This window comes from Sinocyclocheilus grahami, unplaced genomic scaffold (genome assembly GCF_001515645.1).
Source record: "Sinocyclocheilus grahami isolate Dianchi unplaced genomic scaffold, SAMN03320097.WGS_v1.1 scaffold85.1, whole genome shotgun sequence".
Classification (NCBI taxonomy): Eukaryota; Metazoa; Chordata; class Actinopteri; order Cypriniformes; family Cyprinidae; genus Sinocyclocheilus; species Sinocyclocheilus grahami.
The window spans coordinates 828,194-849,443 of record NW_015505264.1 but is presented as its reverse complement, the minus strand read 5'-3'; the positions used below and the strand labels follow the sequence as shown (position 1 = coordinate 849,443).

The window sequence follows — 21,250 nt, the reverse complement described above, 5'->3', positions numbered from 1 at the left end:
TTAAAGCCTGCAAAGATTCACGCCTCTCAAGATGGGCTTGTCCAATGAGGAAGTCCGGAATCTCAAGTGGGAGTTCTGAGATACTGGGGCGTTTTTATGGCCCTTTGTTTGAAAGCATGGTAATTTGCATATGAAACTTGGATAAAAATTACTAAAGACTCTTAGAACACTAATATGTTGCGTAGGTGTAAACATACAATATACACTCTCAATTAGATCATCCGAATACGAATTCATAGATACTTAACATGGTAAGGTTATATATATGTACGCTGACAGGAGTGTGTTTCGATTATAAGCCTGCATAACAGTATACAATTTCAAAGACAAAATACACGATGACAATAATATACCCAATGACCTGAAGGATCATGTGTGTTCATTCAAAGAAAGGTTTTCCTATTAATTAATTAGCAAAGAAAAGTCCTTCCCTTGTGGATTTTCCTTATGGGCAAGGAAGCGATTTTCTTCACCTAAATTCCAGGAGGTCGTAAATGTATCGGGTGTCAGGGTTGCCATGGAACCAGGGGTCTGTTCGGCTTCCTGGGTTGTTACAGAGTATTTGTTAAATCTAGCTAACAATATATATTGTGTGTTTGAGTGGTCCAGACGCTACAGTTTTGTTTAATTAGTTGTTGAATTTAAAACTAACTACTTATCGTGACTCTTATTATTAAAGCTGCAGTCCGTAAGTTTTGCCTCTTTGTCGCCATCTCTGTTTGAAAACCTGCAATTGCAGCTGTGTGCAAAATTATCTTCCTTGCGTGGGTTGTGTGGCGGCACAGCTCCAGCGCGGATGAATCTAATGTTTTGGAGTATGTGTGGCAGTAAGTCACCGGCTTACTGTGGATATTGTACTTTGCACTCACAGATTCTAGCCTACGTCTTGAAATTTATGACTCAAATAAGCATTTTCACCGGATATTGTCATCTGAACAAGTAAGTAACAAGTCTGCCACGTTTGTTCTGACCAACTGAGGAAAAAAGCATTACAATAAATCACACTACCAATGGTGATTTAATCTAAATGAGCTCATATCATATCAAAACGTGTAAATTATTATTGTTATACTTTATTCTCAAATTGTTAATGTTAACAACATTATTAAAGCTGCAGTCCGTAAGTTTTGCCTCTTTGTCGCCATCTCTGTTTGAAAACCTGCAATTGCAGCTGTGTGCAAAATTATCTTCCTTGCGTGGGTTGTGTGGCGGCACAGCTCCAGCGCGGATGAATCTAATGTTTTGGAGTATGTGTGGCAGTAAGTCACCGGCTTACTGTGGATATTGTACTTTGCACTCACAGATTCTAGCCTACGTCTTGAAATTTATGACTCAAATAAGCATTTTCACCGGATATTGTCATCTGAACAAGTAAGTAACAAGTCTGCCACGTTTGTTCTGACCAACTGAGGAAAAAAGCATTACAATAAATCACACTACCAATGGTGATTTAATCTAAATGAGCTCATATCATATCAAAACGTGTAAATTATTATTGTTATACTTTATTCTCAAATTGTTAATGTTAACAACATCAGCATTGCGTGACTATATAGTGTGTGTATAAGCGAGTAGATTTCAATTTCTGTACAGTCTAATCTCTAATTGTCATACCACTGGAATTTCATATTAAGACATTTTTAACCCAAAAAGCAAATTATGCTCCCTTCGAACTGGTTGTCTTTAAAATACAAATTTTGTGTAATCCCAGGCTATCTGTAATCAGAAGCACATTTAAAACTGGAATATAATTTAATTTCATTCACATGTGTTTCATAAACACATAATCCTTTCTGGATTAAAATCCGCCATCAAAATGATACATTTAATTATTCCAGCTGCTGTGAGAAAAGGCTATAACCGACCGGCCACCTGCAGGATCCTCACATGCGATAGCCTAGTAGCCGGGACAACTTCTTTATGTTTACAGAAGTGACGTAATGACACAGCGGCATGCTCGAATTTCCCGCGAAATCCTACCCGTACCACTCAAATTAGAAAACATTATTATAAGCTAACCGTTGTGAATTGGGCTAAAGTAAGGCAATAGTTTCGAACACTGGCTAGTTATGTACTTGCTCAAATATTGATTTCGGATCATTTTTAACCAAAAAAAGTTGGACTGCAGCTTTAAATTGTTACTGATTTGCTCATTGCGCTTTTCTAGATTAACCTCATTACATTTTCAGCAAATTAACTGCAAATAAACATTAAGCTTTTGGAGGTTAGAGTAAAACAAAGATTTTAACGCAATAATTGCTTTCTCTTGTTGTCACGATAGTATCTAGCTCCAGAGGTACTCAGGAAACAACCCTATGATAACACTGTGGACTGGTGGTGTCTGGGTTCTGTGCTGTATGAAATGCTTTATGGGCTGGTAAGTTACAAATCAACCGTAAATTTGGGTAGTTGTCTTTGGAAATGTAGGCAATGAAGCTTAAATCTGGTTTTACCTTTATGTCAACAGCCTCCATTCTACAGCAGGGACACACATGAGATGTATGACAACATTCTTCACAAGGAACTTGTCATGCGCCCCGGGGCATCCACAGCTGCCTGGTTCATCCTTCAGGCCCTGCTGGAGAAAGACCACACCAGGAGGCTTGGCTACAGAGATGACTTTGTAAGTTATTTAGTACTGATATATCACCCCCTGGTGGATGATTTTGTAGAATATTACAGTAGCATCTCAAAAGGATTTCTGCAGATTAGTTTCCTATAATATATTACATTCAAGCAGGGAGTGTTGAATTGAAAATATCTTGGAATATTAAAAAGTCCTTGTATGTTCCATTTGTTGCAGAATGAAGTCAAAGAACATGAATTTTTCTCAACAATTAACTGGGATGACCTTGAACAGAAAAAGCTTCCTCCTCCATTCAACCCTAGTGTGGTAAGACTTAGTTCAACCATAAATGAAAAGTTGCTGATATACTCACCCTCAGGAAATCCAAGATATAGATTAGTTTGTTTCTTCATCGGAACAGATTTGGGGAAATTTGGCATTACATCACTTCCTCACCAATGGAGCCTCTGAATGGGTGCCGTCAGAATGAGAATCCAAACAGCTGACAAAAACATCACAATGATCTAAAGTAATCCACATGATTCCAGTCCATCAGTTAATGTCTTGTGAAGTGAAAAGCTGTCCATTTGTAAGAAAGAAATCCATCAAGACCTTTTTAACTTCAAACCTAAAAATACGTGTCTATCCATAATATTGTTTTCTCCAGTGAAGACGTCGTCTCTTCTAAATTAGGGGAGAACTATACACAGATCATGCACCATTTAGTAAATGAAAATAGCCCAAAACCGTTCTAAATGTCACTAGATTTTGATGTGAGAGGACAACAGTGGATGGATTTTTTTTTCACTAGAGGGAGCGTTATTTTGGTCTCATATTTTAGCCAGAAGTGTCAGTTTAATGTTAAAATGCCTTAATGATGGATTTGTTTCTTAGAAACACAAGACATTAACTAATGGACTGAAGACATTTATTTGTGGATTAATATGCTGTTTTTATCAGCTGTTTGGATTCTCATTCTGACGGCACCCATTCACTGCCGAGAATCCATTGGTGAGCAAGTGATGTAATGCAAAATTTCTCCAAATCTGTAAAAAAAAAAAAAAAAAACTAATTTTTGATGTTTTCAGCAAATTTTCGTTTTTTTGGGGAAACTATCCCTTTAACAATAACTATTTTGCTTAAGTTTCAAAAAACATATGCATAAGTGTATTCAAACAGTCATCTCTCTTATGTTGTCTTGCAGGAATCCCAGTATGACATCTCAAACTTTGATCCTGAGTTCACAGAGGAAACCGTGCCAAACTCTGTGTGCTTCTCTTCAGGGCAGTCAATCGTCAATGCTAGTGTTATGGAAGCTGATGATGCCTTCCTGGGATTTTCTTACGCTCCGCCGTCAGAAGATTCTTTCCTGTAAGGGTGGTGCTGTTAATGGCGATCCACAGAGAGCTGAATGAAACATCTGTGATCGATCTCTCTCTGATGAAAGGGAAGAATTTGTTGAGCGCAATGTCACGATCAGAGGGTGGACCTTTGTGTTTCCTAACATAGGTTTTGGGATGCAGGGTGTTTCAAACTTTATTTTTATGCATAAATAACATTATATTTTGTATAACATTGAACGCCTTCCCTGAGAGTTTAGCTCAGGAGCTGAAGTATTGATGTTTTTTTTTCTTTTTCGTAAGAATTATTTTCAAGGGCTGATGATATTTGTAAACAAAATATCTACTTTGACACATTCCTTGTTTTGCCCCAACTCTTACACTTGATTGCTTAAATACTGTGCAGTATATGACCAATTATGTTCTTGTAGTTTAGTCTCTTATCAGAAATTAGCTATGGAAAAAATGTTCATATAATGTCAACGCAAGCAATAAAAAAAATTGCTGATTGACAAATTAATATATATTCCATTTATACTGTTTAATATATATGAGTTAGAAAATAGGCAGAAGCTGTTTCGAAATCAATTGTTTTCGTGTTAGATTTTAATGAGTTAATAGCACTGAAATACTCACAATGACCCTGTAATAAACCAGTTTCATTTCCCGCATTTTGATTATGAGATGAGACACCACAGTGCCTACTGACTTATGATACTGTACTGTACAAGTAAACATTCTTGAATTACTTGGCTGTCGCGTGATGCTTCTCATTTGCATATATTTGCATGTGTTATGCTACTGGGCCAGAGCTTCGTGCCCAGTTACCAAGCTGCGAAAGTACATTTTATAGAACAATATGATAATAATGTTTTTTAATAGATGTGGTGCGTTCCCAAACTCATTGAATAATAAAATGTTTGTTCACAGGATACATCTCATTTGCATATATTATGAGCACGAGCTTCCCGCCCATATGTGTATTTTCCTAAAGAAAGAGATAATAAAATATGTAAATATTTGACGTGTGGGTTACCTAAACTCATTGAATTCTGCACCGCCTTAAAGTTTTTATTTACAGGTTTTAGACACCTTGTTGGAGGTTAACACATTCCACTTTGCGCTGATTTGACTAACACGTGATACATCTCATTTGCATATTGTATAGCGCGAGCTTCCCGCCGCCCAACTACAGAGCTAGCGGTGCATTTCGGAGATATGGATGGGCTAAATTCTCTAAAAGAAGCAATAATCATTTATTTAGACAGAAGTGGTGGGTTAAATAAACTCATTGAAGACTGTAAAGTCTTTAAAGGTTTGTTTATGAAGTTGGATGCATTATTAGTAAGTTTAGTAAAATACCTCAGTGAACAGGAGCTCGCGAGGACGTGACACGTCAGGGGTCCACTGTCTACATCCGTTTTCATCTGAACTTTAATTATTACATTTAAATTAAAATAAAAAGATGACAATGACTGTTTACACACTGAACAAACGGGAAACATGTCTTTCAGGTGGACAGCAGACGGGGGCCGTGTATCGGTTCAGTTTCGATGTAAATCCCTCAGATGTGCTTGAACTGGACGCCACACTGGGAGACTGTATACTGCACGACCCTGTCAAAGCCGTTTCACTCTTTCAGTCAGTGAGTTTCACAGATAAAAAATACACAAATTATTAGTCTGTTACACAACGATTGGTTATCTAAAATGGCTTAGAATACATATCAACCACAGTTTTCTGTTGGTGAGATGTATGGAAAGGTTAAAAAGGGATATATTTTATTGTGCTTAACATATTTACATCTACTCTGTATTGAAACAAACAACTAAGAATGCAGTGATTATTTTTCAGGTTTGTTATCTGTCTATAAAAACACTGTCACTTATTGACCACATTGAAACAGAAAACCAGGTAAGGTGCAGGTTAATTAATTGCAGATTTCACTTGTTTTCATTTTTTCATATATGTGTGTGTGAGAGAGAGAATATATTTGGGTATACTTGAAATTTGCTTTGATACACATCAGTATATTAAAATAGAAAAAAACACAAGTTAAATTTTTTTCTGTATAGGTTAATGTTGTTTTAAAGCCAACCCACTTGCCACCTTTTCCCAACTATTGTTTGGATCTCTCCGAGTTTCCCCGTGGGTATGGTCCAATGAGACCCTTAGCTTTGGAGGGCCTTGTAATTGCCATGACACGTGTCACCAAATACACACAAGGAGCCAGATTTCTCTGCTCAGAAGAGAAATGCCCTTGCTCTAGAGGTAGGTAATGTTATTAACTTTATGGGCTGTTTTTGTAATTGTTGTCCTACACAATTTGTCAATTTGTCCAAAGGGTTTCAACATATCAGAGTTCATGCACCAGGTGCCACAGAGTCTGCCACAGTTAGGAGCGATTTTACCTGCTTTCTCTGCTCTTCTCCGCTGAAAGAGGATGTGAAGTCTCGGGTTTTAGGGGGTAAGACAACAACATTAGTTAAAACATATTAATGAAATATTATATGGAGTATAAACCTGAATCATGAAATTATTATTTTTAAAAGACTTTTCATTCAGCAAGGATGCCTTAAATTCATCAAAGTTGACTATCAACATTTCTGTTATTATAATGTCAACAATTACAAATATTTATATTTCAAATAAATGTTGCTCTTTTGAACTTATCAAAACGTCTTTAAAAAGCCAACAGTTTCCACCAAAAAAAAAAAAAGATTACACACAGAAATAATAATATGTAATATTTAATTACATAAAATGTTTGAATAGACAACATTTTAATTGTAACAATAGTTTTTACTGTATTTTGGTCAAATAAGACTTCTTTCAAAGACAATAAAAAAATGTACTGACCCAAAACCTTTGCTTAGTATTGCAGTTGCACACTCACTAAAAGACAGGACATGTTTTTTAATCCACAGATAAACAGCTAGTTGAACTCATTCATGTGAGAGCAGTGGATGTTTTGGGAGTTCATGATGCTGCTTCCTTAAGATATCAATCTGTCACCCTTTTTCTAAGAGGTAAATGCTTTTTGCATCTTAAATTACCCCTTTTTCTTTCTCGTGGTATTGTAAATAATCTTTACTTTTTAACTAACTATTAGGAAATAATCCAGTTAGTTTGAATCGTCATGCCTGATGAACATGTTTTTCATAATGTTGGAGCAAAGCTCTCAAATAATAAACTGCCAAAACACATCCACTCACAGTGTCTTTCAGTATTAGATTGGGTGTTCCTGTCTCCTTCAAAAATATTTCTCAGTTAGCCAACTGGAGAAACCACAGATTCTCTGGACGGTATTAGCATATTGTGTTGACCTAGTATTAGTCTGGAATTCAATACGTCGGGCTCCAGTTACTGAACATACATGTTAATAAATGTAAGTTACACTCATTAGTTGCTACAACCCATAGTGGAATCATTGTTTAAAAGAGCCTGCAGTGTTTCTCTTGGCAGTTGTGGAGGTGGTGAACGTTTCTCAAATAATAAGTGAAGACCTGCTCTCAACTATCATTGTTTTGTTTCTCTTAATGTAATTAGATGAACTGTGCAACTCCATGAGAATCGGCCATCTGTACCAAGTCGTGGGGATTCCAGCTCATGTGCACCAGTGGCCCAATGTAACCTGGAGCGTAGAGGCTTGCAGCGTCCGACCATGGACCCCCAAATGTAAAGCCTTGTTTTGACTTTGATTGTATAAAAACAACCAGACTTATGCACAGCATGTCAAAGTCATTTGCTCCTGACTGCCTTTCACAGGCCCCCATCTGGTTAGCAGCAACTTCCAGAACCTTCAGACAGCCATGGCCTGTTCCCCATGGAGGTTTGCTGCCATTGTAGCCAACTCATTTGGTTCCCCGGTGATCCCACCTGGACTCTACAACACATTAAAACTGGGGCTACTTCTTAGTTTGGTGCAAACTGAAGATAATCCAGACTCTCCCTACCAACTGGATGTGCTTGCTCTCACCAGCGAGACTCTAATCATTGACAGGTCCGGGTTTTTCAAATGCACATGTCTCTTTAGATAATGGTCATCAAAATATGATGCATATTATGTGCATATTTATTCACAGGTTGATGAGATACAGCCTGCCATTGGCCTCGCGTGGCATTCATCATACACTGACAGGAGATCTGTCAGCATCTCTGTCTAGAGATGAACATGGAGCTGGTACCGCTAACATCCATGCAGGTTCAGCTTTGCTGGCATCTGGAGGTGTCTGTCTGTTGGGAGATCTCGCAACCTACAAGAAAGACAAGATGGACATGATTCAGTCTGGTGCCAGTTTAAATTATTTCTAATAATGAAGGCACAAGAAAGAAATACATTATACATGCATTTTAAGCAATCAAGGAAAGCAAACCTATTTTTTTCCTCTCAGCTCTCGAAAGCAGAACTGTGTCTGTTTTCATTCCTGCCAAGAAATATGGTGATGATATGGACCAGCAGCTCTCCTTCCCAATCCAGTGCAACTTTTGGGCCCTGGCTGATTCTGCTTCCCCCTCCAAGAGGACAGCCAGATGTGATAATGTGGTGCTGGGTTCTGTGGTGGGTTCATATCCAACTGTATTTATAGTCAAATGGAGCTTTTCCTCAGGAAATGAGATGGGAATGTTATTCTGGGAATTTTACAAGCTTATAGCACATACCACAGGACTGATCAGATGTAGAAAGAATGCAGGAATGCTTCACAGACGACCCCACCTCTTTCTGTATTTGGGAACAGGAACCAGAGACAATGCCATCTATTTTAGGAGACAGGGCTCTACGGATACTTTTCTTTTTAGGAGCGCTTGTGCTCCTAATTAAAAAAATTTAGGAGCACGGTCAAAAATTTAGGAGCACCTTCTAATCAGTAATCAAAAACTGTTAAAAAAAGTAACCTTCCCATTACGAGGTGATAGTTGACTCCTTAAAGTGATTTATAGGGAATTTTGTTTTTACCTTTGTAATGGCATTTTTCTAACTTTATTAAAAGTATGTAATCTTTTATGTCAAAATCAAAAAATATGTTTATAAGCTTTTTAACATTTCTAATTAAAACAACAGAATAAAAACAAGTAGAATAAGAATAAGTTACCAATCAAATGAAATCAGTATTTAAGAAATAAATTTGTGCTACAAAGATGGCACAGAAGAACACACAAGTATCTGTGTGCATTGAATTTAATACACGAGTTTCACAATTTGAGTTGAATTACTGAAATAAATTAACTTTTCCACAACATTATTTTATTGAGATGCACCTGTATAATAAACTTACATAATGTGGTTACTAATGAAGATAGCCTGCTTTTTCCCCCAAACTTGAATATTTTTCCCCAGCTCTTGGCTCATGCAAGGGAACTAAAGGTGGACATGAGTCCGGAGGCTGAAAGGATGATCCACAGCTATTACATGGCCAGTCGCAGGGTTCGCTCAGACTCAACACAGAGATCCACGGTTTCGGTCACTTCTGTCAAACTGCTGTAAGCTCTTCAAAAACAAAATACTGACAGCTACATATGGCTGCCTTATTATGCCACTAGATGGAGCAGTTATATAACAAGTCTACAATTCAGCAGTTTTCAAAGGACTGTGAACAAATTGTGTAAAAAACATTTACATTACCATGTCAGTTTATTTAGTCTCTTCCAAAACTGTAATATTTAGCTAAGGAACAGGCAACTGTTAGAAAAAAAAAAAAAATTCTAATTGCATTACACAAGTCTCTTCAGTTATGCAGATGAAGCGCACCATACAAGTAGAAATATGACCATTTCATACACATGACATTTTCTGGCAGGATTGCTCTGGCCCAGGCTCATGCTAAACTCAGTCTAAGAACACAAGTTCTAGAGGAAGATGCAGTCATTGCAGTTCTGCTGTGTGAAAGTTCAGTCACCTTAAAACATGGTTAGTCCCCGCATATTTTTCTAAATTCTGAACAAATGAACACAAAATAGTAAATGTTTCAATAAGACTTTATTTCAGTGTACATTATCATAACCCATTCACCTTTTAGCACTTCATTACTACTTTATAGTTAGGATCAAGCTCCTGTTTCAGTGAGTGCATGTTCCAGGGTTTGAGAATGAGAAAGTTTGTCTTGGGAATGCAGGGGCCTCTGCGCTTGTTTTTCCACCCGATACGGTGTTTCCCTGTGCTCTCCGTGACCTGGACTCCTTGCACCAGAGGGACCTTATGCTGGAAGAATCCCGCACACAGATCTCACATTTTGTGCAAACCTACGCAACCTGCACAGTAGAGGAATAAACCAAAAGGTATCTCACACACACACACACACACACACAGGAAAAACCATATTTCATGGCAACAAGGTTTATGTAACCAGTTTGGTCTGATCGGTAAATGGCGGAAATGTGACAAATCATAGGAACAGCAAACATAAAAAAAAACATTACATTAAAAAGCTATTAATGCATGCATACCCATTTTAAAATTACCAGTTTTTAACTCCTCTGCAGTTCCCATGTCACCCATTTCCAGTGGCAAATGCCATGATCCCTTCCATTGGCTGCAGCGATCATCTGGCTCCTTTGTTATTCAACAACAAAAAGGATAGATTTAAATTTATAATTTAAGCTTCAGCTCTGCAGGTTCTCCAAATCTTCAGAGAAAAAGAAAAAAAGAAAAAGGAATAGACCATTCTAAAAATGACCACCAATTACCCATGTTGTGTTTAAGCTATTGATTTTGTGCTCCAAATAAGCAGTGCTGAGGAAGGAGTCAGTATAAAAGAAAAAAAATAACTCACTTCCACCTCAAAAAGATGACTGATGAACTAGAGATCAAAGGGCACATGTAACACAGCTTGAGAGTAGACCCTCCCACAGCGGCACAAAGGCCAGGGCAGCGCTAGTTCAACTCAAGGTCAGGACCTTTACCAAGACCACAGCACCTCCAAGAGAATCAAAGCCCTGATTACCCAATCCAGGGCATAGAAGACCATTCCCAAACCAGCCAAACCACACGGGACGGCAGACCTATGCTGGACAGAGCACAGTCCTGCCGACAGCAGAGCAAATGGCAGAGCACAGTCCTGCCGACAGCAGAGCAAAGGGCAAATGAGCAATTTATCACCAGATCTGGGACACTCGCCTGCCAAAATGATTTATAACAGTCCTCATGGGATACTTAAATCTTTTAGTATAGGCCATGATTACAACATGATTGGGCAAAATCATGTCAATTTGTGTAGAAACAGCCACCTTTAAAATATTGAGTGTGCTCCCAGAAGGGATAATAATTATCCCATTTCGAAAATGAGAACTTGACAGTAAAAGTATATTTGGGCTGATTTGCTTTGCAAAAGGCGACTTTTGAGACATACGTAATTTTATTCACCAGTTAACGTTAACGTTCATGCAAGGATCCTCATTAGGCCACTCATGAGATATAGATTCGTGCCTAACGATCCATTGATAAAATGCAATGCTTTTGCAATAAGGGGCAAATGCTTAAAATTCTAGTTAATAAAGAGTAATTGTGCTTCTACCGAACGACGTTACAAGTAAGGATTATAGAAATTATTCTCTATGTAACGCGCGTGCTGACTAACCAAGTGGCAAAGCCAGGATGCAAAAACCTCTACACGAGCCTATAACCTCATGAACAGTTCTACAAATAGCTGCAGTAACACTTTAACTTCTGTTAAACTGCATCGACACAATAATAGTTTGAAGTACATTTACCTGCAACGCGTAGGACCTGTGACCAGATTCTTCCACTCTTGGGAAGAAAGGATGTGACGCATGCGTACTTCGCGTTTTAAAGGGGAACTTCCTAGTACGAGCAGCACATGCGTGTTGTGTATTACTGAAGTCTGACGCGCTACGGTGTGATAAAATGCAGTCGGATTGATGTTTAACTCTTGCATACGTTATGACACGTTTATATATAAAGCACTACCAAGAGATTACTCTGTTTGTTGTTTATATCTAGAGCGCTCCCAACAAAGTTTTCGTTTGATGAAAAACCTTATGAAATTGCAATATATAACCCATGCATTTAATAATTCAAATTGTTTGCCTCTCTCAAGCAGATTTGCCTCTCTCACGTTGCAAAAATATATATAACCAGTCGTGGTGCTGCGCGTGAAAGGCACGGATATATGTCCGCGCACACGCACTGTCCTCACCTGAATGACTGCGTAAAGTCTCCTGAGCCTCTAATTTATCGGAGAACACTAAGAGCTGACAAGTGTTCACTCCGGTGCAATTAATCAAAAGCCTTTACAACTCTGGCAACTCGAGCCGTTCTCTACTGTTTTCCCTTCGCATCGGTCGGTAGGAGGGCACAGTCCATTTTTCGACGCCAGAGGCAGCATTTTTCGGTCCACCCAGAGTTGCTTTGCAAACCACAACTTCTGAATATTATATGAAATATTGTTTATTCAGTAAATAAATACCAATTTCCTCTTGATTGGCTTTGTTTGGTGAAAATGATTGTGGTTTTTGAGACCCAAGCGTTCTATTTTTAAGCTGCCAAACAGATTCTATCAGATCATCTACACGGTGCTCTTAACTTTAACATTTTGAAAGGGATATTGATATTATAATTTTGAGCCGCAGACATCAGCTTCATTTCCTGGGACAAAGCCAATAAATAAACTCTAAACACTGCAATCAACTGGCATGCTTGAGGAAATTCTTTTGAGACTCCTAAATTAATCATTCTGTTTTCCGCAAACGGAGATGTGGGAGAATTAATGAATGGAATTATTCATAACATGTATATCTGAGACTGTTCTTAATAAACATTGTTTTTGTAAGGATGAAGTAACAGTATTGCCCTCAGGCCAATAATTATGAAGCAGAGCAAATGAGGTTAAGTAAGCTTCTCTGTCTAATTACTCTACATCTTTCAGAGGTTATACCCTGGTGTAGATATTAGTATATTATACGCAGGAATTGTGTTCGTGCATTACTGTACTCAGCGCGTATAAACGTTATTATAGAATCAGTTTTATATTTCATATGAATACCGTTCCAGTCTAGAACGCAGTGTCAATGATGTTGATAAACTTGCTGGATAATGTGCAAGTTGAAATGAAGCCTCAGTAAAAAGAAAAAAAGGTATGACTCTAAATGATAAATGCGCAATTATAATGTAAACTGCTTTTATTTTTAAACTTATTTAATTAGCAATTTCATGCTTTAAATTAGATAATTTCATTAGCTAATTTAAAGCATGATGCAGTGAGATTGGAGCATTCATTTGTTGAAGCACTCCAACAGAGAAATATATTAAATATTTAAAAAATAAAAACATGAAAAATACCCAAAACAATCAAAAAGTATGTTTGATGATGTAATTACCAAATAACTAAAAGCATAATCAAACCTAAAAAAAGATAAAAAATAAATTAAACTACACATGTCTGCAATTTCAGACATTTTCAATGACACATAAAATCTCGTTTGAGGTTTTGCTCTTACCTAATGTAACCAACATTTTTTAAATCTATTTCATATTTTTATTATACTGAATGAATAATATCACCTAATGTATATATCTTTACATCCTAAAAAATAATGTACAAAACATGATTTTAAAAATACTTTTCAGCATCTTGCAAAGTAAATTTATTAAAAACAAACACACAATTTCAGAATTTCAAACAGAATATGAAAATGCAAAATAGGCAGTGTAAAAGAGAGTGTATTCTTACACAATGGAGAAGCTGCTCAGAAATTCACATTTTATAAAAGTGTCAGCGCTTTACTGAACGTTTTCTAGAAAAGTCCTAATACACAGATTTTCAGAGTCTGCCTGTCCTCACTGGAATATATGTCCCTCTTGACCTGTGAACACACCAGAACAATCATGAATTCAATTAAATCAAATGCTGTAAATTACCACAAAAGTACCCCACAATATTTGTTGACTTTCATGCTTTTGTGCTTGGTATTAATAGTAATAAAAACAGCCTAGAACATAATAAAATGCTGGCACACATGCTTTAAAAAAAGCTTCTGTAAATTATGACTAAATATCCTTCTGTTACTGGACCCCTATAATAACATAAACAGCTAACTAGGGCTTTAAACAACTGTCATTCAGCATTATCATTCCTATTACTCACACATTAGTGCCCATGCTCGTTGCAGTTTTTCTTATAAGTACAGAAACATTCAGTTCATATTTATTGTATACATCAACAAATCATTTCTGCATTTCAGAGGCCACACACTGGTAAATCAACTGAAATGATAACTATAGGATTAACACGTTTAGGACATCAGACATCAAAAGGGTATGATTTGTGCAGTACAACTGTAGATGATGTCACATTACACAGCGCAGCACAGAACTATGGTTAACCTCAGGCCAGTCTAAAGGAGAAAGCTGTTTATTTGCATGGGTGGGAAAAATAAGACTCATACAACTTGACAAATAGCAGGCATTTATCCATCATGTCTGAAGGCAACATGCAACTTTACTCTGATAGCATTTATCTCAGAATTTATTTCCTTTTTTTAATATAAGATGAGTTGTAAATATTTGATCAAAATAATAAAAAATAGAATATAAAAATATAAATAATATTTTTTCATTGGCTGCAGATTATGTAAAGAATAAGGGAGTCTTGTTAATAGCACAGACAATTTTAATTGTTCTTACCTTCTTCCTCTGCTGTCTCCTTGTACTTGATCTGCCCGAGATATAACCCCATGCTTCCTATATTCTGACGGCTTACTCAGAGAGCTGCTGCGGTCATGGGCAAAGGGATGTTGGGGGCCCACGCGAAAATCAGCTACAGCAAAACACGGGTTAGTCACACATTGTCATAAAACTGACACAAGGGATATGCAAGGCTTACTTAACCACTTGAAAACACTGCAGTGCACTCAGCACAGAAATTCAGTATGAATTTAAATGAATGAAAATAACAGTGACATGTTAGGGCACTATTATTCATAGTATGTAAAGTCATACTTCAATAATATATTTGACATAATTCATTGTCAATTATTCATTCGTGGAAATAATTGTAAATAACTGAATAAAAATGTAAAGAAAAAAATTGCAGCAAATATTCATACTTGTAAGTTGATTTGGGATTTGTTCTTTGATGTCTTCTCCATCCTGTAATTTCTTCTTTGCGTCTTTAGAGGCTTTCCAGTTGATTAGAAACTGCCTAGACAGTTCATTTATTTGTTTTCCATCAAGATCCTCTAAATACCAAGAAAAACATACCGTTTCTGTGTATCATTTCACTAAATAATTATAGAAAATTCATAAAGAGTACAAAATAACTGTTATTGAAATAACTGTAATTAAAATGCCAAATATAATTGAAATGTTATTAAAAATGATAAATAAAATAAATACATAAAATAATCAAATAAATTCTAAGAATAATAAATAATTAAATTACATAATGAAGGCCAAAAACGCCATTCATGATTTATTCAGAAGGTCAGTGATTCTTTCAACATAAATAACGTTAAATGACTCCATACTAGGGCTGTCAAATTAATTAATCACATCCAAAATAAAATAAATACTTACTTGTATATATATATATATATATGCATGTATGTGTGTGTATTTACACACATACATTATGTAAACAAAAAACTTTTATTTTGGATGGATTGATCGATTTGACAGCCCTACTCATCACAAGTTAGCGATGCTATTTCTCACCTAGAATTTTGCATGCAGTTATTAGTCTGTCCCTGTATTTAGATTTGTAACACGCAGGATTTCTATTCAGATCCAGTAGCCGCAGTTGAGACCACTGGCTGAACACTGTCTCTAATTCCTGAAAGCATGAATAAAGGCATAACATTTTACTTTAAATCAGTATTTAAATCCTGCAACACTAAAGAGATTTTGCAGATTTAACAGAAGATGTACATGGTTAAAAATGATCAGGGCATTATATTTAAGACGAAGAAGCCACAAGCTTAAAAAACAAAAAGATTCAGAGGGTAAAAAGTATAAACAAGACATCAGCTTGTTTTAATAAATACTGTCACTCGGACTGCGTGACTAACAAGTTCCCCTGGGCAGTAGTCCTCAAGCATGTTGCCTGCAGTGTATGTTTATCTAAGGACACATTAATCCAGGCTGGAAATATGAATACTCTCTGGACATGTTCTGATTGTTCATTGCCTTCCTGTCTCAACTAAAGTGCTTCCACTTTTCAGTCCACGTGCAATCAGCTCTAGCGGGACCCCAGCGAGCCGCGCACTCTCAGGTTTTGATAAATGATCGTGTCAGGTCTGTCACTCTGAGGGCTTGGCTGGGAACTGCCCAGTGCCAAATTGCCCTCCCATGCGCGAGAGTGCTGAATGCACTCCTGACTGGGCTCTTTCCACCCCCATACTGGGTTAATGATGGCCAGTTATGAACCTGTATTTGACCAGCGCTTCGATCCTTATCTGCACTGTCTGGCCGTGCGCCACTAACAGCCTCTGCAGTACCCATTTGTCACTCGGCTGACTGCCTGTCATAATCTATTTTAAAAATCCATAATGTTTCTTCTGGAATTGGACCAAACTGTGTAAGGGAGGAATTGATCCTTTGGGTGCTGTCATCGCTGAATCAATAGTGGCAAAGGGGTTGTATAAATTAAAGGAGATATCTGCTAAACATGAAAGCTTCCTCTGACACATGGATCACTATTATCCGTGGCAGTTGCTGAGAGGATTGTCTTTTGAGCTGTTGGACAAAGTTACCAAGCTGCTTTTCTACAGAGGCGTTCGGAAAGTGCTCCTTCACCATTTTTTAGTCACTGAATGTGTGATATCAATAGGCTGGAAAATCCCTTTTCCAGAAAAGGTTACTTTTCAGCTTTAGTTTCACTAAATGTTTGGCTCAAATGGGTTTTAAGGGGCACTCAGTGTATTTCAGAGGAAAATCAGTTCACTAAGGAAGGAGGAAAACTTGTGCTTGTTTAAATTGTCAGCAGAAGCTGTCCCTGGAGACTGGCCCGCTGATTTGTTGAATAATTCTGACCCCGTGCAAGTCTGGAGACTGCTGGAAGGATTTGTAGGATTAGGTTTTGCACTGCTCTGCCTCTATCATTTCACACTTCATAGGAACATACAACTTTGTCATGTCTAAACAGAACAAAATTCTTTATAAGTATATTTTTTATGGGGGAAAAAAAAAAATATTTACCTGTATGTCCTGTAGCTGGTTATCAGTAGCGTAAAGATGGGTCAGTTTTCGGAGAGGGGCCAAGTCCCATATTTCATCAATGTTATTTTTGCTGATATTTAGAATGCACAGAGTTTCCTGAAATAATTCAATATTAGTATAATTAATAATGCACTTTAAATTTAAAACCAGTCCCACTTCTGGTGAGCCAATGAAGATTTCACTGTGTTCGTAAAAGGAGAGCATTTAGGAATCTTTTGGCAGGGACAAAATTGGGTGCACTTACACTTGCAATTTCATTAATTATCAAAATAAACAAAATTCCCAACTTTTCGGTTTGTTTTCCCATAGCCTGGGCGGCAAAACACTCCCTGTTGATCTGTCAGACAAGGAGGCAGCCACAGAGACCTCTTTTACCCTCATTAAATTTTGCACAGAACTGCTTTGATACACATCTTGGTCCATGAGTCCTACGTCTCTCATCTGATTCTGACAGCAAACTCACAGGACATATTGCTATATCAATCTAAATATAAAGTGGACTCGATTGTAGATACCATGAAACACCCTCTGTAAGGCTTTTCACTGAGGTGAATGTTAAAGCAATGAGCTACTCACAGAGAGGCTAGAAATGGAACGGGGGTCAAAGACCAGCTTTTCTCCACGGGGTAGTTTCTGACCTTCCACATGCAGCTCCTTCAGGCTTTTCAGCTCATCTAATCCCTCCACCACAGTGATGCTGTTACCTCCCAAGAAACTCAAATATAGAAACATTAGTAGTTAATCGTAGTTAACGGTAACATTCATGGCCTTTTAGTAGTGCTTTATGTATATTTTCAATGGAAAATATTAATGTCACATCAGTTCAAATTTCAATGCAAGCAGGAATTAATTAATATGCTTGTACTATCATATACTTACAGTTTGGAGAGCTTATGTAGAGATGAGAGGTTCTCTATGCAAGAGATATTGTTATTTTGCATATATAAGTGTGTAAGGTTTGAGGTGAATCCCAAATTGCAGATTTGTGATATTTGGTTGTCATATAGATACAGGACTGTGAGGTTTCTGCACATTGATAGATCACCCTACAAGTTAAAAAGGGGACAAAATAATCAGTAAACAAACGACCTGTTTGGAATCAATTTTTTATTTTTGAAGTTTTTAAAATTAGTCTCTTATGCTCACCAAGGCTGCGTTTATTTAATCAAAAATACAGTAAAAATGTAATATTGTGAAATATTATTACAATTTAAAATAACTGTTGTATTTTATTCCTGTGATGGCAAAGCTGAATTTTCAGCAGCCATTTCCCTAGTCTTCAGTGTCACATGATCCTATAGAAATCATTCTTATTCATTAGAAGTCCTTTATAAATCCTTCTTGATCAAATTCTTATTATTATCAATGTTGAAAATTAATATTTTAATATTTATATTTAAAAAATACTTAATATTTTTTGTGGAAACTGTGATACATTTGAAAGAGTATTTGATGAATATAATTTTTACCATCATGCTGGATAAATCTATGCTGGATAAAAGCATTAAATTCTTAAAAAAAAATTTTTTTTTAAATTGTATTGTAATATTTAATGGAAACTAGAATATTAAATGGAATTTTAATATGTTTGAACTAAAAACTTACAATGTCTTCTATACTTTTGTTTGAGAAGTTGAGATGGGTCAGTTTCTTCAGATACTGCTGGAGAGATTCACTTCTGCAGGCTTTTGAGAAACTGCTTGATTTTGCGATCAGATGCACTGTTAGACGGACCATAATGACTGAGTGTGCAAAAATATCACTGGATAGATTTCTCTTCTGCAGTACAGCGTGTCAAGGGAAGAGGAAGATTTATGAGAATACACTAAAACAATGCATATAAAAACATAATCGAATACATTTTAAAGCACTGACCTCTAAATATGTTTCTATATAGATTTTAATCAGAATGTCTTTAAATGGGGTTTAAATGTATAATTGATGGGGTGAACATTATTTCTTTGATGATATGTACTTTAGAGACAGCATAGTCAATTGACCCTTAAACCTTTGTCAAAATACATATTTTTGAATAGTGGGAACGAGGCCAAAGGTGAAATAGACATGTGACCTGACCTAAGATTATCATAAAGGGAGATCTCTTCTCCCAAGAGCCAAAAAAAAAATATATATATATATATAAAGCCAATCCAGACCTACAGTAACACCTCACCAGAAAGGCCTCCTTGGAAAGACCTTGGATGATATTTTACTCCATATGCTTTCTATATTGTCTTGTCAACCACAGACATTGAACACTAGGACAGAAGTAAAGGGAATACATACATCAACACATGACAGCAGGTCGGTTTTACACTTGATCTCAGAGCTGCAGACTATGGGGAGATGACATGGAGAGCCTCTTAAAATCAATAACTTTCTGTGGTTAAACTCCAGGGAACTGGATGGAGACAGCAGTTTGTCAATCATTATAATATATTGCAGTATATTTCACATTTTATTACTAATAAACAAAGACAAGCAAATTAGGCTACTGTTGGCATACAATTATAACCGCGAACAGAAAAGGCACCTATGAACAGATGATACAGTAGAAATAAAATGAAACAGCACTGCATCTTACCTTAATCCACAAATGCTATACATGAACTGTCGTCAGCTATGAACGCAAAGTGTTTATTATAATTATTAATTAATTATAAGTGTTTTGCTGCTGTAAAGTCTTTTCTCTTCTCGGCTTTGTTTAGGAAGTGAGAGCTCATGTTGCCATGGCGACGAGACGCGCCAGAGTTGTTTCGAAGGAGCGCAGTTCAAAATGCGGCATGACGCATTCTCAACACAGATGGTAAACGTTTTTAATTGTTTTAAATTCCGCGTGAATTTTAGAACACGATGTTCATCGCATGTATTGTTGTGTGAAAAATGTGAAAGAATGTTTTTACTGATGTTGTTAAAAGTAATTTGTTCTGCCAGCTACTAAGCTTTAGCCTAATTAATTAAAGGTAGCACAGGTGTTTGTTACCAATGATTTAAGAAATTAAAGTTTAAAATGAATTAAAGGAATAACACAAATAAACGACCGAAGTCTATCAAAAAAATTTTTTTTAAACATGCCTATAGATGTTATTTATTTGGCTGAAAAAAGAGACAGAGAGAGAAGCCAAACATATTTTTAAAATTATTATTATTATTAAAATAATAATTCATTATTATTAATTAATTTATTCATGTTTTTGATTTGAAAGGAATAGATCATGCAAAAATGAAAATTTTCAAAAAATGTACTTGGTCTCACATCGAATTTGTGGATTTTGGCCTAAAGTTGTAGCAAGAGAGCATTTTTGCTCTTGTGATGACGACCAGGGTTTTATAAATCATAAGTTCAGCCAAAAAAGTTTATTCACCATCAGGTCATCCAAAATGTGGATGAGCTTTTTTCTTAATCAGAACAGATTTGGAGACATTTAGCATAACATCACTTGCTCACATATGGATCCTCTGCAGTGAATGGGTGCCGTCAGAATGAAAGTCCAAACAGCTGATAAAAACATCACAATAATCCACATGAATTCAGTCCATCAATTAACATTTTGTGGAAAGCTGCATGTTTTTTTGCTTTTATTAGGACAGGACAGTATGTAGACAGGAAGTGAAGTGGGAGAGAGAGAAAGAGGGGGTCAGGATTGGGACAGGTCCGTGAGTCAGGACTCGAACTTGGGATGTTCGAAGCGCAATGGTGCTATATGTCGGCGCACTGCCCACAAGGTTACTGGTGCGGCTTTAAAAATTATAAAATGAAGAGATTAAATTACACACTTAAAAAAAACACACTACATGTGTGCAGAGGATTGAAGAGAGAAAAACATTTGTTGGAAAAGAAAAACTAGGATTAAACCAAAACCTCGGGCCACCCTTAAGGCTTAAAGTAGACAAGACCCTTGAGCATTTACATGTTGAAATCAGAAACCATGTTTATCTACTTCAGCTGGTAGAACCACACATTTTCCCAAATTTGTAAGCTCAAACTGCTGCCCCTATTAATGCAGATCAGTTCTGGAGAAGTGCGGTGGCTTCGGTGGACTATTGTTATATACGGTGGAGGAATGTGCTTCCTGAGACTGAGTGACTTGCCTCCATTTATGTATGCAGAATACTTGGCACAAAGGAAATGTTGCTTTGGTTGGTTTAGGGATGCAGAGGGGGAGTTCTGCC

General features: G+C 36.8%; 3 protein-coding genes across 4 annotated transcripts in view; 2 read left to right on the top strand and 1 right to left on the bottom strand.

Annotated features, from left to right (window-relative positions):
* Positions 1–4,928, top strand: part of LOC107586697 (serine/threonine-protein kinase Sgk3) — a 16,955-nt gene extending 12,027 nt beyond the window's left edge. For both annotated transcript variants that reach the window (XM_016274148.1, XM_016274150.1), the window contains exons 14-17: positions 2,282–2,377; positions 2,468–2,623; positions 2,804–2,893; positions 3,771–4,928. In XM_016274148.1, the coding sequence (XP_016129634.1) occupies positions 2,282–2,377; positions 2,468–2,623; positions 2,804–2,893; positions 3,771–3,941 (513 nt within the window). In that variant the 3' untranslated portion in view covers positions 3,942–4,928. The remainder of the gene's footprint in view (positions 1–2,281; positions 2,378–2,467; positions 2,624–2,803; positions 2,894–3,770) is intronic.
* Positions 4,929–5,377: 449 nt separating this feature from the next.
* Positions 5,378–10,174, top strand: mcmdc2 (minichromosome maintenance domain containing 2). Its single transcript, XM_016274290.1, has 12 exons — positions 5,378–5,551; positions 5,761–5,820; positions 5,982–6,177; positions 6,251–6,373; positions 6,834–6,935; positions 7,456–7,584; positions 7,675–7,909; positions 7,992–8,197; positions 8,301–8,467; positions 9,245–9,387; positions 9,705–9,814; positions 9,984–10,174. Exons 1-12 carry the CDS (start codon positions 5,378–5,380, stop codon positions 10,172–10,174), a joined length of 1,836 nt encoding a protein of 611 aa, XP_016129776.1.
* Positions 10,175–13,676: 3,502 nt separating this feature from the next.
* Positions 13,677–19,387, bottom strand: ppp1r42 (protein phosphatase 1, regulatory subunit 42). Its single transcript, XM_016274151.1, has 9 exons — positions 19,364–19,387; positions 18,683–18,856; positions 17,957–18,123; positions 17,654–17,792; positions 17,057–17,173; positions 15,575–15,692; positions 14,968–15,099; positions 14,546–14,678; positions 13,677–13,725 (listed from the first exon to the last, which is right to left on the bottom strand). Exons 2-9 carry the CDS (start codon positions 18,812–18,814, stop codon positions 13,683–13,685), a joined length of 981 nt encoding a protein of 326 aa, XP_016129637.1. The 5' UTR covers positions 18,815–18,856; positions 19,364–19,387; the 3' UTR covers positions 13,677–13,682.
* Between the last annotated feature and the right edge of the window lie 1,863 nt (positions 19,388–21,250).